This window comes from Melospiza melodia, chromosome 20 (genome assembly GCF_035770615.1).
Source record: "Melospiza melodia melodia isolate bMelMel2 chromosome 20, bMelMel2.pri, whole genome shotgun sequence".
In the NCBI taxonomy this organism is placed as follows: domain Eukaryota; kingdom Metazoa; phylum Chordata; class Aves; order Passeriformes; family Passerellidae; genus Melospiza; species Melospiza melodia.
In genome coordinates this window covers 9,907,981-9,925,604 of record NC_086213.1, presented here as the reverse complement: position 1 = coordinate 9,925,604, position 17,624 = coordinate 9,907,981, and the positions used below count along the sequence as shown (strand labels likewise).

Here is a 17,624-nt window from a genome sequence, read left to right as displayed (position 1 = left end):
TGATCTGCAAAATCTCTTGAAAAATCTCTTCAGAGATCAAGGGGCCCTGCTTGTTGACTGATCATCCTGAAGAAACAGTCTATATAGCCTGAGCAGTTCAATAAGCCGTGCGTGTCTGTAAGGGGTGCTTCTAGGGAAACCTGCATGAGCCTCACCTCAGGGCTGCTGCAAGGGAGAATGGGTGGTGGATTCCTTTTAACTCTTCCTCCCCAGCAGTTCTTAGTCATTAACCAGGTGTGCCGACTTCAAAGGGGACAAATACCTGGTGGGCTGAGAAAAAGCTCTAATTTGGGAGTTGGTTTCCCTCTTGTGCTTGCTGTCTGATGGGCCTTTTTGATTTAAAATAAAATACAAGGATAGAGCAAAGCAAGTGACATCTATGTATTCAAACCAAGTTCTCTGTATTGGTCAACGTTTTTCCAGGAAACTGCTGAGTAATGTTTCATAATTTATTTTATTGATTTTTCTTATATCTCAATATAAGTTCAGGTTCTGGTAGTCTCTGTGGAGGGCCAGTGCCTTCTTGTTTAGTACTGTGGTGGTGATAGCTCTCATTGCTTTGAGAAATAATTTCTTATATTCTGTGTCCATAAAGGCAATAGGATTTTGAAAAGTTCCTGGGAATGTCTGCTTTGTGGAGCCATTGAGCAACGTTTGAACAGTACATACAGAGACACAGTGGCAGAAGCAGGATAAAACCCCTGTGTTAGCCTTGTTTTGTCTATCCCAGAGGATTTTGATATCTTCTAATGCCTTCTCTGTGCAGTTGGTAACTCCAGGTTTGGACTGTATTTGAAGAAAAGCTGTGCACTTACATAGCTCTGATCAGCATAAGAAACTTTTGCAACAGTTCTGACCTCTGATGGTCAGAAAAAGCAGTATTCTCTGAGGCACACTTTGAAATTGTGATATCCTAGTTTGTGAGAATGACACTGAAAAGGTGTAAAGAATCCTGTCCACCTTAATTTTCTACACTAGTGAGCTTGCCTCCACTCCAAGTCATAGGGAAATTGATTTTTAATGACACTTGCAAGTAAAATGGAGGGAAAATAATATAATTTTAAAAAATTCTTCTACTTAAAGTCTTTAGAGGGTCTAAATCTCATTTGAATCCCTTTAAAAGGTTGTTGAAAGAGGAGTTTGAGAAGGAAGGAGCAGAGACACTTTAGAAGCTGTAGTGAAGTTTAACTACATTCCATGCTGGTTCAGGAACTCCTGTTTGTAATTGTCCTGTCATTTGTTTTAACTGCACAAAAACACAAAATGTTAAGTTTTCTATCTGGAGGTGAGGAGAGGGAGTAATTTTGGAGTTAAGAAGTTATCTTTTGGGGTGGGACTGAGGATGCTGTCTTTGTTATTGCAGGCAAAGCGAGCAGTACAGCGAGGAGCCACCGCGGTCATCTTTGATGTTTCTGAAAACCCAGATGCCATTGATCAGGTATGAGCAATGCCAGGCAGGAGGCAACACAGCTGTTGGGAGCACCTGGCAGAAAGGGAAAACTTTGGGGAGTTAGATTTTTCTTCTAGCATCTGCTAGAATCCAGAATCCAGGTCTGGGATTACGGTTTTGAAAGAAGATGGAGGGAATTTTTTTGTGGCCCATTATCTAATCAAGGAGGTTTTCTTTGCCCAGCTCTGTGTACAAAACACAGGATGTTTGGCCTATCCAGCCTGTGATCAATAGTGTTGTTGAACAGCTGCTATTTTTGAGATTGTGAAACAACTTTCAAACCTGATTCTAAACAAGTTTCTTTTTAAAGATTATAACCATTTCTTTCTCATTTACAGCTGATGATTTCTGCCTATGTATTTTGTGGACAAGCAGGGTTTTTCTTCTTTTTCCAAGTCTTGTTATAACTTTGGTCTTTTTATTTGAAGTGGGTGAGGTAATAGCCCTATGAAAGGCTTTAGCATACTTCAGCTAATTTTGGGTTATTTCAGTGAAGAAACATAAGCACAAAAATAGTCTGCATTTGGTTTGGTTCTGTTTTGTCTTGAAACAAAACTGCTGTTTCTGTTACAGCAGAAACAAGTGGAGCTGAAGGTTTTTGAGTGCAGCTTGTATTTCTTGGGGGAAAAGGAGATCATCAATGTTTGCATTAAAGAAGCTGTCTTTAATTCTGAAATCTGTTGGACAAAGGAATGCAGAAGATCCTGTGCAATGGATGCTTTGAGTACTGTGGCCTGCATATGCATCAAAGTTGCAGCCTTGATCTTGAAAATATTCACAGGGATATTTTTTTTCCCCTTTTCTATGCAGGAAAAAAAAAAAATCTCCTTACAAAGATCTGTCATTTTCTGTTTTTTTAACTCTGTGTTACAGCTTCTGGTTACTTTCAGCCACCCTGCTCTGGACTTGGGAAGCTGAGTTACTGTCTCTTGCTCTTTTCCCTCTAACAACAAAAGCTTTCCTTGCTTGATTATAAATAATAAACTGGGTGCATCTGTCCTCAAGAGCTGGGAACCCAATCTAGTGGATGTTTGAATATTTTGGGTGTTCCAGTAAAATGGAAGAAGGTTAGTGGCTTGGAGCAGTAGCTGACACAGTGAGTAGGCTCTGTTAGATGAAAGAGCAGCAGCCTGTGGAAACAAACAGGAGAGGGATGACTGGATGTAGCTTTCATACTCTAAAAGTTACAGTTACTGCATTGGCTCTGTTCTCATGCTGCTCTGGATGCTTGTTTTTAGTGGATTCTGATTCTCATCTAAAGTCTTCAGAACCTTTGACATTTGGGTGCTAAGTAATTGGTCTTTAAAATAAATACCATTTTGGCACTCATAATGGAATTGTGGAAAACAATGACAGATAACATGCAGGGAAAACTGACATGAGGTAATCTGGACTGTCTTTGGTTCAAAAGGAAATATCCTAAGACACTGAGGGGAGCTGTTTAGGAAGTTTTCTCATGTATGTTTGTTACCAAGCATAGAACAAATAAGGGAGATTGCTTTGAAAAGGAGGAGTGGAGTATTATGAAAGGCAGTCCCTCCTGCCAGTCAGTGAACAGAAATTGGAGGCAGGCCTGACCAGAAGAATTGTCCTCAGATAATTTGGTAAATGCCAAATAAAAGGACTTTGCCTAAATGGGTTTTATTCCCATTGATCTGAGTATCTTCTACTGTAAATTAAGAATGAAACTTTTTAAAAATGTCCTCTGAAGTCTGACTTGTTTCTTATTTTTACTTTTGCATATTTGAAGAGGAGTAACAGCACCCAGAGCAGCATGGTTAGCAAGAGTCTGACAATGTGCAAAAATGACTGAGGAACTGGGAGAATTCTCTCTTGAGCAAGAAACCATGAGAGAGAGTGTCTGGGAATGGAAGGACAGTGACTGGATTTGGCCCCAGGCCAGCAAGGCTTGTGGACACATAGGATCCCTGGATGCTGCAGCTAGTATTTAGCTCATCATGAGACACCTGCCTTAAAAGCAGTTTGATCAGTGTTCTCAGAAAATCTGTCAAATTCTAGGAAGAATCAATTTTAAAAAGTCTCAATGAAATCTATTATCATCGTCTGGTCAGTTTAAGTAGAGTCCTTTAATCAGGATGATGGAGCAGTCAGCTGGTAATTTCTACATGGTTTAGCCAGAACTAACAGGTATCTATCAACAATGCAGACATGTTAATCTCAGCCATAAGATATTCTTGTTCTGTTTGCTCCCATTCCTGTCATCTCATTCCTTTCCCCTGTACCATTTCCATCTGCTGGTCAGTGCATTGCTTGTTTTCTATCCTCTGCACTCATATTTTGCTCATCAGTCAGAATAAGCTATATGAATTTATTGTGTTGGTGCTGGTTAACAGAACAATTCTCTTGTGTAGTTATAACTCTCTCTGGTGTATAATTTAGCAGATTGTTGTTCTGCATTTGTTGGCCAGAGAAGTTGCACATTCTCCACACTTGAAGGTTTTCAACATCTGACTGCATAAAGCTGTGAGCAGCCTGATTTGGTGTCATAGTTGACCCTGCCTTGACCACGAGGGCTCATGACATATCTTCCCACACACATTATTTTCTGATTCTATCATTTGGCCTTCTTGACAAAACATAGCTGGACCTGGAGGAAGTTTCAGGGTGAATTATGTGGTCTGCTCAAATGTTTTAGTCTTTGAGGCCCCCCATCCTGCAATCAGTAAGTCTCATCATTGCTAGAACTCAAGTAATTTTGAATGAGTTTGTAGAGTTAAACATCAGAAATTACTAAATTAACTTGGCTAGGTACAAAGAGCCTGAAAGACAGGACTCTGATATGAGATTGTTCAGAAAGCTGAAGAAATTTCTGTGTGAATAATGTTGAAATTGAAAGATTGATAAAATGTAGCAGGGACAATTCTTTTGAATGTGCAGATTTTTATTCTTCTTCATTGTGAGGTTTGGCATTACAGTATTAATGCACTGATACATGATGCAGCTAAGTTAAAGAGGCTGTTCAGAAATAGCATTTGCTTGTCCTTAATCTTAAAAAAAATCATAAATAATCATAAAAAAAGGCAGCATAAGTCAGGTTTAATGGTCTGTGCTAGAAGAGAACAAAAGTGCTTGAAATCAATTCCACATTCATACTCCTTAACCATTCTCTGCATTGTCCAGAAGGAAGGTGGTTTTCGTGAAACATGCCTTTTGAGAAGACTATTTTAATTTTTTTTTTTTTTTTTTTTTTGTTCTAGCTGAACCAGGGCTCAGAGGACCCTCTGAAGAGACCAGTGGTGTATGTGAAAGGTGCTGATGCTGTCAAGCTGATGAACATTGTAAACAAGCAGAAAGTGGCACGGGCCAGGATTCAGCATCGCCCCCCACGGGTGAGACTTTCACATCCTTTCTCTGGGTATCAGTGCTGCTGTCACTGCAGGCAGGGCTTGCTCCCTGCACTGGTGAGAAGATGTTCTGGTGCTCCCTGTGTGCATTAATAAATGTGAAATTCTGTTGACCTAAATGAACTGAGCACTGTGGGCAAGCAGCTGGACCTGGTGTAAGTATAGAATCCACAATGTGGCATCTGCTGTCTTTCAGAAGGATAGTTTTGAGTATAGAAGTGGCCAAAAAATTCACACAGTAGAAGTTTTCCTTTTTTTAATTATTGCACACTCCTGATGGTTCAGGAGTTTTGTAAGGCAATTTGCCCTGTCTTAACTAATAATTCTGTGTAGTATTTTAAACATGGATTAAATTTGAGATTATCTGATTAACTATGAGATTATCTGATATTTGTAATTGTAATATAAAATAGTTTTTCTAGATTTTTTTTCCCTAACACTCTCTGCATATAGTTTACAGAAGAACAAAACTGAAGGTCATCAATGTCCCAATTATCACTTTGGTTTTTTTTTGTTTTAATGGAATCCTTCTGTTGAGAGATGTATTTGAGAAGTGGGCCATTTTTTGAAAAATCAGATGTTGATTTTTTCAGTCACTTACATGCATGAGCCACTCAATAAGCTGTAAAAATTAGTTTTGGTGTGATGCACTCGGTTAAAAAACCTGGATTTTGCAGTTCAGAGATTGTAAACCTGCCATGTCATGCTTGGCATTCTGTGTATTCTGTTCACTTGCAGTGGCACACAAAACGCAGGTTTTGTCTCAGAGAATCCCAGTTAATGAACAGAACAATGTGTACCCTGACTTCTGCCATTCAGCAGTGGCCCCTGAGAAATTAGAAACAACAGCTTTGAGTATGATCTGAAGGAAGGAGTAATAATACCTTTGTTTTAATTTTTAAGCAACCCACAGAATACTTTGACATGGGAATTTTCCTGGCCTTCTTTGTGGTTGTGTCTCTGGTTTGCCTCATTCTCCTTGTCAAGATCAAACTGAAACAGCGACGCAGTCAGGTAAGAGCAGTAGTGGGAATTCTCCAAATGCTGAAAGTTAGCTTCTCTTACTTTGTCCTAAAATGTGCTTTGCAACTTTTGGAAGTGCAGGCCACTGACTTACAGTAACCATCTTGGTGGCTCTGTGGTTTTATCCATGTGTGTAGGCCTTTGGAAGAACTTGGAAATATCTTTAAAGGAGATTTACATTGACCCATGATGTTTGTTCAGTTAAATCCTGGAATGAAAACAGTGCAGAAGCAGTCCAGTTAGGCCCTGGGAAGAAAGAACATTTCTGGTTGCTCACAGGTTATCAGTAGCACTGATATACTTCTAAATGAGTCCAGACTCTTGCTGCTGTATTGTGGAGAGGATTGAAAATAAATCACAAATCTTTTCAATAGGATAACATTTACTGAAATGTGAGGGGTTTTCAAGGTAAAAAGTTTGGTTAGGAGAAATTCCAGGTGACATAATTAGAGTTTGTCCTGGAGGAAATGATACAGCTCACTGTAATATTTCATTTTAATCCCTTTCTCAAGTATTGCTCCAGGTAATATGATGGTAACAGCATATTGGGGCATTACAATCAATACTGATATAAAAAAAAAAAGTTCCTGGCCAAGTTTTATATGTTGGCTTGAATAGTTGCTGCCTATCAGTTGGGCAGTTGCAGTGTATTATCCCATTTGTCAGCACCTTCATCCAGTTCTAATTCAGAGTAGTTTATCATCCTCACTTCTGCATGTGGCATACATTTTTTTCCATGAGGCTTCTGATCTGAATTCTACTTAGCCTTCTCTCTGTTTAATTTAATAAATTATACATCCCTTGGGCCTGACATGATCTGTAAGGTATGTTATGGTGGTGTTTCTCTGCTATTACACTCTAGTCCCTTACACAGCAGCATTGGCTTTTTTTTTTCTTTTTTCTTTTCTTTTTTTTTTTTTTTTGTTTTGTTTCTTCTCATGTAGAATTCCATGAACAGGCTTGCAGTGCAAGCACTGGAGAAAATGGAGACCAGGAAGTTTAAGTCCAAAAGTAAGGGACACCGAGAAAGTAACTGTGGAGCACTGGATACACTCAGTAGCAGCTCCACCTCTGACTGTGCCATCTGCTTGGAGAAGTACATTGATGGGGAGGTAAAGGATGGAAGGTTTCTTCACCATGGGCTGGGAATGTAGGTGGTTTTAGCACTGTGGTACGTGGCTGGCTGTTGGGGACATTCTGTGCTGAGGTGGTGCCACTTCTCAGTTTGATCACACTGAGCAGCCAGCGTGGCCTCAGCTGCATCCTGCAGCTCTGAATTACCCATGCTGCAGAGGGAGAGGTGAGAGATTCCATTTGCAAGTTGGTACCTTCACTGTTCTTGCATTTCTGAAGAACAAGTCACAAAGAAGGCAGGGTTGTCTCAGCAGTTGGTTCTCTGGGTGTTTTTGACATGCACTGAGGTGATGATGTGTGCAAGCTATGCTGGAGGTAAGGAGTATCCTTAGGGTTTTGCTTTTTTAAGATTTGATGGCACCCTGTCTTAAAAATGTCAATTACACAGCACTGCTGGGAAACCAGAGGAGGAGAAGGAAGAGAGGTCAAAACATTCAGGAACAGTTTTTTGACTCCTCAGTTACAATCACTGTATTGATGTCAGGGCTTGGTGTCCATCATGGAACCCAAGGAAGCAACAAAAGGATGAAATAGAAAATTGGCTCCTTAACATAAAATAGAGGCAGTCAATATTCATGGCTATCAACTTCCACTAGAAAGATTATGTGAAGACATTTTATTTTATCATAAAAGAGTCATAACTTTTAAGGCAATAGAAAATAGCAGCTGCATATTTGAGTGTTGCAAAGTGCAAATAGAAAGTTTAATGGAATTAGTTGGTGGGAAATTATTCAGAGTAGCAAGGATGAAGGTAGACAAGGACTTCAAAAGGGCTGTACAAACTGACTGCAGAGGAAATTCAGACATGAACTTCAGCTTGAAATGACAGACACAGGGAAGAGCTTCACATATATCAGGGATGGGTTGGGAGCTGAGCATTGCTATTCAGGAACAAGATCTTGATGCTTTAGATAGCTTTGTGAAAGCAAATTGGTGGCAGTTTATCTGCTTTGTGGCAGTTAGAATGGTAAATCAGATTCTAGAAATAAGATGGAAAAGTCTAGAGAGCTGAACAGAAAACAAAATTGCACCACAGTGTAAGTTTAGTCATGTTCTCACATTGAGTCCTGTGTACTTCTGACCTCAACTCACAAAAGATACTGAATGGAAAGGAAGGTGCTTCAGGAAAGGGTAGTCACAAAATGGTCAAACATTTTGAATGGTTCCTGTAAAAACCCCCAAATGATTGAGTGGGCAAGGACTCTTTAGACCCAGATTGCTTGGGGACAGGGGAATACAGGGGAATAAAGTTGTGTGGTGTTTCTCCACCAGGAGGTAGTAGCCCCATGGAACTCCTTGCCAAAGCATGTTAGAAATTGAAAACCTGAGCTCATGGGGAGACATAAGCAGTACTTGGAAGAAAGATTTGTTACAGATTTCTGAGATATCCATCAGGCTCAGGAAATCCTGTAAACAGGTCATAGCTGAAGGATAAGACGGGCAAAGGAAAAAGTTTCATATACACTGAGTTGGTTTTGCTTTTACCTGAGTGTTTTCCATTGTGAATAATTGTAGGAAGGGTACATCATTACTCTTGATTTCTGTTTTTTAAGTTCATTGAATATATTAAAGAAAACTTTTATGATGGCCTTCTTAAAGCTGTTGGGTCATAGGGACCTACTAAAAAAGTGTCCTGAAGAAATGTCCTGTATCTGCATGGAATCTTAAGGTGCCTGCAGACTGTTCTTTTAGAGACACCTGAGCACTACCTGTTGTGCTCTTGGCTGTCTTGATGCCATTTTTTTCCTTCTTAGCACTTCAAGACTAGAAACTGCTCCATTTAATAGCCAGGTTGAAAAAAACTAGGAACAAGCTGTGAAAAATTCCCTTGTCAGGAAGAAGTAGATTTTCATGGTGCTTCATGTGTTCCTGTAGGAACTGCGTGTCATTCCCTGCACTCACAGATTCCACAAGAAATGTGTGGATCCTTGGCTGCTGCAGCACCACACCTGCCCTCACTGCCGCCATAACATCATAGGTAAGTGCTGCACTCTGCATGCTCTGGTGTCTTGTTTATTTCAAGCTGAAAGGATAAAATAAAAAGTGTCCCTGTTTGTGAATCTCCGTGGAGCTCTCAGTCCTTATTGTGACATAGCCAGAGCAGCTGAGTGCCCCTGGCATAACCTTGGGCTGGGGATGATGCCCAGCTGAGGGCAGTGTTGTGTTGTGCAGCCCTGAGTGCAAGGACGCATGGGGAAAAGGGATATGTTTTCCCTTGGGAATTACAAAGAAAACAATGTATGGGCTTTTATTTTTCCATGGTGTTGTAACTTGGAATGTGGTTTCCCTTACTTGCCCTCTTCCTGCTTTCATTTCCTCTGTCTTAAGAAAGTTTTCTGGCGCTGCACATTTATGCAAAAATGCGTTAAGTGAAAATTTGAGCAATGACTTCCAGCCTCTCTCAGCCTCTGCAACATGTTAGCAAAAGAGAACAGTATCTGAAATAAATTCACTTCTTTTGCTTTTTAAGCAAATACATTTGGGTGTTTCAGAGTTTTCCAGACATGCTTTTGACTTTTGTTTTGCTTTTATTTCCTTCCGTGTAAAAAAACTGGTGCATAATGTAATGACATGGAAAACAAAATATGCTTCTTTCATAAAGTAATTTTATTCCCTTCTAGTTCTACTTCTCCATTCTCCTTTCTCTCATTCAGAACAGAAGAAGGGGAATGCAGCCCCAATCTGTCTGGAATCCATCAATGCAGCCCGCAGCAGGCAGCAGAGGGTGATTCTGCCCGTGCACTACCCGGGCCGAGTGCACAGGGCCAGCCAGATCACAGCGTATCCCACCCGGACCAGCATGGACCCCCACGGGAACCCCATCACCCTGCTGACAGTGGAGAGACACGGGGAACAGAGCCTCTACCAAGCCCCTTCCCCAGCCTACATCCGCAGTTATCAGCCTATTCACTTGGACCACGCTTTAAACACCCATCGCTGCAGCCTGGAGCACAGGGCTTACTCTCCGGCTCACAACTTCCGCAGGCCCAAGTTTGGCGGACGCAACTTTTCCAAAGCGGCGTGCTTTTCCCGATACGAGACCATGTATCAGCACTACTACTTCCAAGGCCTTAGCTACCCTGAGCAAGATGGACAGCTTCCAGCTGGCATTGCCTCCAAGGGTCCTTCCCGTGCCTTTCAGCCTGGCAGCAGCGTGCTCTTCCCTCCTGTGGTACACGTGATGCCCTCGTCCCGCTTGGAGAGCGGCAGCACCTCCAGCTTCAGCTGCTACCACGGCCACCGCTCGGTGTGCAGCGGGTACTTGGCCGACTGCCCTGGCAGTGACAGCAGCAGCAGCAGCTCTGGTCAGTGCCATTGCTCCTCCAGCGATTCCATGGTTGACTGCACTGAGGTCAGCAACCAGGGGGTTTATGGGAGCTGCTCCACGTTCCGCAGCTCTCTGAGCAGTGACTATGACCCCTACGTGTACCGCAGCAGGAGCCCCTGCCGGGTGCCCGAGGTTGGTGCTGCCAGCAGGGGGGCGATTGTGCTCTTGGAGGGCCCCCACCAGGACGAGCTCCCAGCTCACACTCACGGCCTGGTGGGTGCTGACTGCAGGCCCGTGCCAGCTTCTTCCTCAGGGGACCAACTGTCTAATTGCAGCATGGATATGAACTATAGCAGTAATTCCTCACTAGAGCACAGGGATCCAAATGGCACTACCTCAGAGGGAGGACCTGAGGCCGCTGCTGGTGCTGCCTTGGATGTTAAAAGGAACTGGAAGAATCCAGAGGTGGCGGGGTCGGTTTCGGAGCAGGCGTGCGCGTGCTGCTTTGAATTCCAGCACTCTGCCCTGGAGCCCAGCAGTGGCACAGCTGACTGTGGTGCCCTCTTCCTTAGCTCCCCACTGTGGGGGGCGTGTGGCCAAGGAATGGAACCACAGTCAGGGAACACCCCAGGCTTGTACAGTATTAACTCAGACCACTTACATAGGACAGATGGGGTAAAATATGAGGGGTTGCCCTGCTGCTTCTATGAAGAGAAGCAGGTAGCCTGTAGTAGCACCAGTGGCAGTGGAGGTGGTGGCTGCTATACAGAAGACTATGCAGTGAATGTGCAGTACACGCTTCCTGATGACACCTTGCCAAACTGCTGTAAGGGTGTATGTGATCTGGGTCAACGCATTCCCATCATTCCTGAAGACAGAGACTGTGAGCTGATCCTACCACCAGAGCACCAAGGGACCCACATAGGAGGCTGCAGCTCCTGGGATGGAACACCTGAGCTAGACACTTACCTGCACTGTCAAGGTGTTGGAGAGGTACAGGTGGAGAGGGAGGTGTGCTATGAGGCAACGTCATTCCTGCAGCAGAACTACTCTCAGGAGGAGGAAACTGGAATGCCCTTTCCCAGTCCCACTCTGAACTCCCAGAAGCTTATGATGACCACAAAGGCCACAGGTAACATATGTGCTTTTTTTTGATTACTTGCTACCTTTCTTAGTGTATGAAATGCTGCCCCCTGCCTAGGTACCTGCAGCCATAGAAGTTACTCCATCCTTCACATAGGAGCAGGTTATTGACTAACCATTTGCCCCAGAGTATTATTCCCTGGTTACCTGTGTTCATTTGGTAAAGCCAGAGGAGGAGAAGATGATAACTTACTAATTAACCCTATAAAAGCTTTCATGCTCATCCTTTGTGGGGAGAGGGCCCCATTAGAGTTCCCACAGCAAGGGACCCTGTGCTGGTCATGGCAGCTGTGGTGAGTTGCCTAAGCAGGCAATGCCACCGTGAGAGATGGCAGACAAGCTGAAGGGTTTTTTTTTTTGAAAGGTGAAAATCTTGGAATTGCCATAGAAGAATATGTGGGTAAGTCTCTGCTGTGGACATGGACAAGGGGGAAAAAAAAAAGCCACTCACAGAAAGAGGGGAATATTTCTTACCTGCCTTGCCAGGGTTATTTTAAAGGGTGTTCATTGTATCACAAGGTACCCTAGTTGGGAATGGACCTTAGGCCATCATCTAGTCCAACCCCCTGCTCAAAGCAGAGCCAGCTCTGAGACCAGACCAAGCTTGTCAGACCAAATGTATCCAGTCAGGCTGGATAAACCTCAGGGGACACAGAGTGCAGTCCCCTTCTGGGCTCCTGTGCTTGACTGCCATTGTGGTCAAAAGGTTTTCCTTATATCCAGTGTGAACATCTCACACTTCAACTTCCTCACCTGTTGTTCAGAATGTGTGTGAGGACTGTGCTTTCATCTGGGACAGCCTCCATGCAGGCATTGCTGGGGATGCCTTTGCTGCAGGCTGGACAGCCCAGATCCCTCAGCCCCTGCACTCCAGGTGCTGCAGCCCTCTGAGCATCCTGGCTCTGTGAAACTCCACTCACTGAGGGGCTTGTTTGGGGCCCCAACTGTGTGCAATATTCTACGTGCAATGTTCCTTAGTTTTCTTTGTCCTTCAGGTGCTGGATCTCATCCCCTGGAGAGAAGCCAAATCAGTGACTAGACCTGCCCAGAAGATCCCAGATGGAGAAGCGGAGCTGATCAGAGACTCCAAATTCTCATGGACTTAATTTTTTTAAGCTTTGACAAACACACAAAAGTGGTAATGTGGAGAAGTCCCTCCCCTACTTCCTCTGTGTTCACATCAGTTTGATTGTCTCCTTTGTCCCTCCTGCCTGAAACTTCAGGCCTTGATTTGTGTGCAAAGCCCATGTGGGACATGGTGTGGAGCATTTCTGAGCTCTAGTGCCATTTCTATATTAATGACAAAGTGTTATTTATATTTTCTTTTTAGAAGTGACCTCTTGCTGAGAGGTAACACAGTGTGTTAAATAAGCCAGGCTATGTGTAGATGCTGTTATCTCCTGCTTGAAGGAGTCCAGCCTTTGATAAGCTCAGGGCTACACCTGCCTTAGAAACCAGATAGCACCTTGAAATATAGTAATCCAGAGGGATACAGCTGCTGAATGGATGCTCAGATACTGACTGATCCCAGTAGCAAATCCTAGCAGCCAGCAAGTTATGTGAGTGATTTTGAGGGAGGTGTGAAGCATTGGACTGTCTCCTTTCTCTTCTTCCCTTCTCCCCCCTTTCATGCTGCTCTGATGGTTTGCCTAGGAAGGTGTCCTGCCTTTAGGATTAGTTTCAACAGAGTGGGGGTAAGGAAACTGAGAGCTCAGATTGTTCTCATCCTTACTTCTGTATTTAAACCGTGGACCTCATTGTATCTTCTGACCAGTGAAGAATGCTGGGGACCTCTCCCTCAAGCAGATGCTCGAACAAAGTGCTTAGAAAGGGTATTACCTTTGTAGGTAATGAACTTTTCCTTCCATAGGAAGTTTTTCAGGCACCTGTAGCCCCTGTTACAGCTGTGAGGAATGCTGGCATGTGCAGGAAAGCAGAGCTTGCAGTGTGCTCACAGCTTTGCTGGCTCATTTTGGAAACAGGGTTTCTTGTTTCCTTCCAGGCTGCAAGCATGCCTAAGGGAAGCAGTGCTTGTCACCTTCTGTGTGTGTGGCAAAGTGAGGGACTTGGTTTGATCATTGTTTTCTTCTTTGCTGTGGTTGATGTAGCTTCCATAGATTGATCTGTTTTAAAGGTTTCTTGGGCCCAGCCGGTTGTGCTTCATTTCTGTCTTGTGTACAGAGTGCTCTCTGTACCCCATTAGCCTGGGCACATCCTTTTGTCCTTGTTCTTGTCCTAGTGGGGATGTTTGTTATCATGAGATAATTCATGTCGTCACTTCTGATAGCAATTGTTTCCTGTGGAAACAGCAGCTTCTGAGTAAGAGGCTACCATAGCATGGGTGAAATTGCCTGTCATGCTGCATGTGCCTGAGGACACAGTGTCATCCTGTGGTGTATTCACAGCAGGAATTCTTCTAAAGGGAAACTAAGTATTTAATGCCCACAGTGCCAGTCTTCTGAAAAGATTTGTCCTAAGTTCAGTACACTTTGGAGATACTCAAAGACAAGAAATAGAGATGTACACTTCATATTCTGCCAAAGCAATGTCCTTGACAGCACTGGGCTGGTTGTGAGACCAGCAAAGCTAATTTGTATTCTCTGTAGTCCCAAATGAACTATTTTAAAAGAAGGAAACAGATATCTAAGAAATAACAAATACATTCATCTATTTCCTTTTGCTTTCATACCCAGTAAGTTAGGAAAAAAGTTCCACCTAAAGGAATTCATATTTAATCTTTTCAGTCAACAAGCACCAAAATTCAGCTGTTCAGAGAATTAATACAAGGCAATATCTGGGTATAAGATGAAAAGAAAAATTTCAATAAACACATTTTCTGTGTATAAAGCTTATTAAAAACTTATTCATTCTCTGAATGACTGAAGTAAGTGGTATGTGTTGGGAGAACAAACTCTAGGGGTTTGTCATTTTTGGAATTTTTTTTTTTTTTAATTTTTAAGTCTTACCCTCTCCTTCCTCCACTAAAAAAGAAATGCATTTTAGAAGCTATGGTACACTAGCTTGGTTATTCTTCTTGGTGTTTTGTGAGGCACTGTAAAGGCCACCTAGGATACATTGTACTCTGTAACTAAAACAGCATATTGTGGTAAGAGTGTTTCTTACAAAGATTTGAATATTCTGGCTCCTGGTGATCCCAGATGTGCTGGTCCCACACATTGTGGAAATCTCTGCTGGTACAAATCTCTGCAGGCCACACCACAGACACCAACACCTGCCTTCTGTGCTGGCTCTGCCACTTAACATAAAACTCTGTCCAGTGCAGACTCACAGGCTAGCTGGCCATGATAGATGGTTTTTATAACAAAATGCCTTTCTACTACTTACATGAACAGTTGTCGTTGTGTTTGGCTCATGAGGCACTATTTAAAATGTTTTTAATTAAAATTGTCTTATAGCACTTAAAATTGTTTTGTATAAAATTTGCTGTAAAGATTTGTAATATGGTCAAAGGGCTCTTTCTCCTTCATTACCATTTTTAAAAATGTTTTAAAAGCTAGAAAGCATCTTGTATATATTCTGTATATGTATAGCAGCACATTTCATGTATGGAAATATGTTCTCAGAATATTTATTTACTAATATATTTATCTTAAGCCATGTCTTATGTTGAGAGTGTGTGACATTATTGTAATAATCACTGAAAATCACTAACACGAGGCCCTGTAAATACATGATAATTGCACACAAAGATTTTACAGTACTTGCCGACCAAAAATGATTTAAGAGAAGTGTAGTTACTTGCAGTTTTGTAAGAAAGTGTACAAATGTCTGTATTAAAAGAAAAAAAAAGGCAAAACCACACAAAAAATACAGTTTTATTGCATATACATGTGGGAGTTGTCCTTCTTGCTTTGGGGGAAAGGACATAGATAACTGTTCTCAAAGTACAGTCCTAGATATTCTGGGATGAACTCTAATAAACAATGTTTTTCCCTTTTTTTTTTAAACACCAGACAGCTGGATATGTATATGCCTTTACACAGCATCCAGTTACTGGGGGGCAGTGTGGGGTAGGGGTCACACAAGCCCCTGAGCCCCCCAGGCACAGGGAAGTTCCACATCTGCTAAAAGAAATCCTCATTAATGTTTGGAACCTGCCTGTTCCTCATTGCAGGGGAACTGAACTCTGTTGTAATTTCAGATAAAAGTAATTTATTGTAATTTATTGCCCTGAAATAAAATTGTTTTGAGAGAGCATGATACAGGTGGGCACAGCTGGGTAAATCATGGCTTGAATAGCCAAGATCCAGGTGCTTGCCCTGCATCATGGAATCACTGGTCCTGCTTTAGTGGAAATCAATATTGTGGTGTTTGTTTTGGCAGCAGAGAGCACAATTTCATCAGAGATATTTATGCAGACTCCAGAAGAGGGGAGCCTGGGCTGTGTGGCTCTGTGTGTGTGTATGTACATGTGTGTTTATGTGTGTTACTGTGTCAACAGTTCACCTGCATGTGTTATTCATTTCCCATCCAGTGAGACACTCACAGAGCCTTATCCAGGATTCTCCAGCTTCTTCCTTCTCCCAGAGATTTCCACCTGGTAATCCCCTGGACCTTCCCCATCTCTCATCCATGTTCAAATGCACTGTAACTCAGTCACCTCAGCATTCAGCCAAGAAATGAGCTTTACTGCTCTCCAACCCTCCTTGTTTCATGTGTGATAACTCCATTTGGCATGACAGACTGCTCAGGAGTATTGTTTTGTAGGGGACCCTTCACAGCACGAGGACCAGTTCCCATCCTGATCTCAGGTGTGATGGAAAACCCTGCTCTGTGTGGGAGACAGGCACAGCAGTGGAAGGGCAACAGGAGCAGGTGCTTCCCAATTCAAATATGTGCCCCTTTTTTTGCTCAGTGAGCAGAGTCTGGGCAATTGCCAGTGACTACAGATATGCCTTTAGTTCAAATTAGTTCACAAACCACTTGATTTTACAAATAGCATAAAGCCCCCTGTGTGGGTGGCTGGTAACTCATATGTTAACAGATCACACCTGCATCTCCTTTCCCTCCCTCCACCCCCCTGATTCCTACTGCTGGTGTTCTGTTTTCTTGTTCCCTGCTCTGAAGAAAACTGCCAGGTGGTTGTGCTTTTAGGAGCAGGACATGCCACCACCCTCAGTGCCCTGTAGGGACACAGTCTGGGGTCATTGGGAGCGGGGCTGTGGCTGAGCCCCATCCCCAATGGGCACAGCTGTGAGGAGCAGGTGAGCAGCATTGAAACAACGAGCCATGGAGTGCCAGGGGCACTGAGCAACCACCAAAGGGAACAGAGGGCACACAGGGGCACTGCATCAGCATGAGGGGCACACAGGTGCCATGCATCAGCATGAGGGCACACAGGTGCCATGCATCAGCATGAGGGCACACAGGTGCCATGCATCAGCATGAGGGCACACAGGTGCCATGCATCAACATGAGGGCACACAGGTGCCATGCATCAACATGAGGGCATGCAGGTGCAGTGCATGAACAATTAGGGGCACACAGGTGCAGTGCATCAACAGGAGGGGATAAAAGGTTGGGCTGAAGAACCAGAAGGGCAGATGCCTGCAGCCTTCTGAAAGGACAGGATGTTACTCTGCATGGGCAGATGCCTGAAGCCTTCTGTAGTTTCAGGATTTTATTCTGTATGGGCAGATGCCTGAAGCCTTCTGATGAGGTAAGGTGTTACTCTGTATGGGCAAATGCTGAAAGCCTTCTGAAGTTGGATGGTGACACTCTGTATTGTGACTGTCCCACAGAATAACGAGTGAGCCCATGTTCTGTCTGCATGAAACAGCAGGGCTGAACTTGTGTGTGGTGCTACCTCTGTGTGAAATTCTGTCTGGTCTTTGTTGTGGCTTTTTAAAAATGACTAAATGTAAATATTGTCTGTTCACAACGAACATTTGGATACTTGGCAAGGGGGGGAGGTTCTTTTTACTTTTCAGGTTCAATGCTTAAGGAACAAATTTGTGACAAAATGTGATACCATGAGCCTCCACAGAACCTTGATAAGTAGCAGCAGATTATTCTTAGTGGATTGTACATTACTGTAACACTTGGTGTTCGTGTAACACTATCTGCAATATCGTGTGCATCTGTCAAATCCTATGGCAGCTGTTAGGTGACGTTTGTTGTTGCTTGGGTAGAGTCAAGAGAAAAATGCCCTTAAAAGGGTGGCCATGTCCATACCCTGTGGAGCCAGCCTGGCCTAATTCTCTGGCCAGGGAGACAATGG

At 43.2% G+C, this 17,624-nt stretch overlaps 1 protein-coding gene across 2 annotated transcripts in view; it reads left to right on the top strand.

Moving 5' to 3' along the window:
* Window positions 1-15,231, top strand: part of ZNRF3 (zinc and ring finger 3) — a 65,944-nt gene extending 50,713 nt beyond the window's left edge. For both annotated transcript variants that reach the window (XM_063172742.1, XM_063172743.1), the window contains exons 3-9: window positions 1,364-1,438; window positions 4,669-4,800; window positions 5,719-5,829; window positions 6,783-6,950; window positions 8,848-8,950; window positions 9,627-11,372; window positions 12,379-15,231. In XM_063172742.1, coding sequence (XP_063028812.1) covers window positions 1,364-1,438; window positions 4,669-4,800; window positions 5,719-5,829; window positions 6,783-6,950; window positions 8,848-8,950; window positions 9,627-11,372; window positions 12,379-12,422 — 2,379 coding nt within the window. In that variant the 3' untranslated portion in view covers window positions 12,423-15,231. The remainder of the gene's footprint in view (window positions 1-1,363; window positions 1,439-4,668; window positions 4,801-5,718; window positions 5,830-6,782; window positions 6,951-8,847; window positions 8,951-9,626; window positions 11,373-12,378) is intronic.
* The last annotated feature ends 2,393 nt before the right edge of the window (window positions 15,232-17,624 follow it).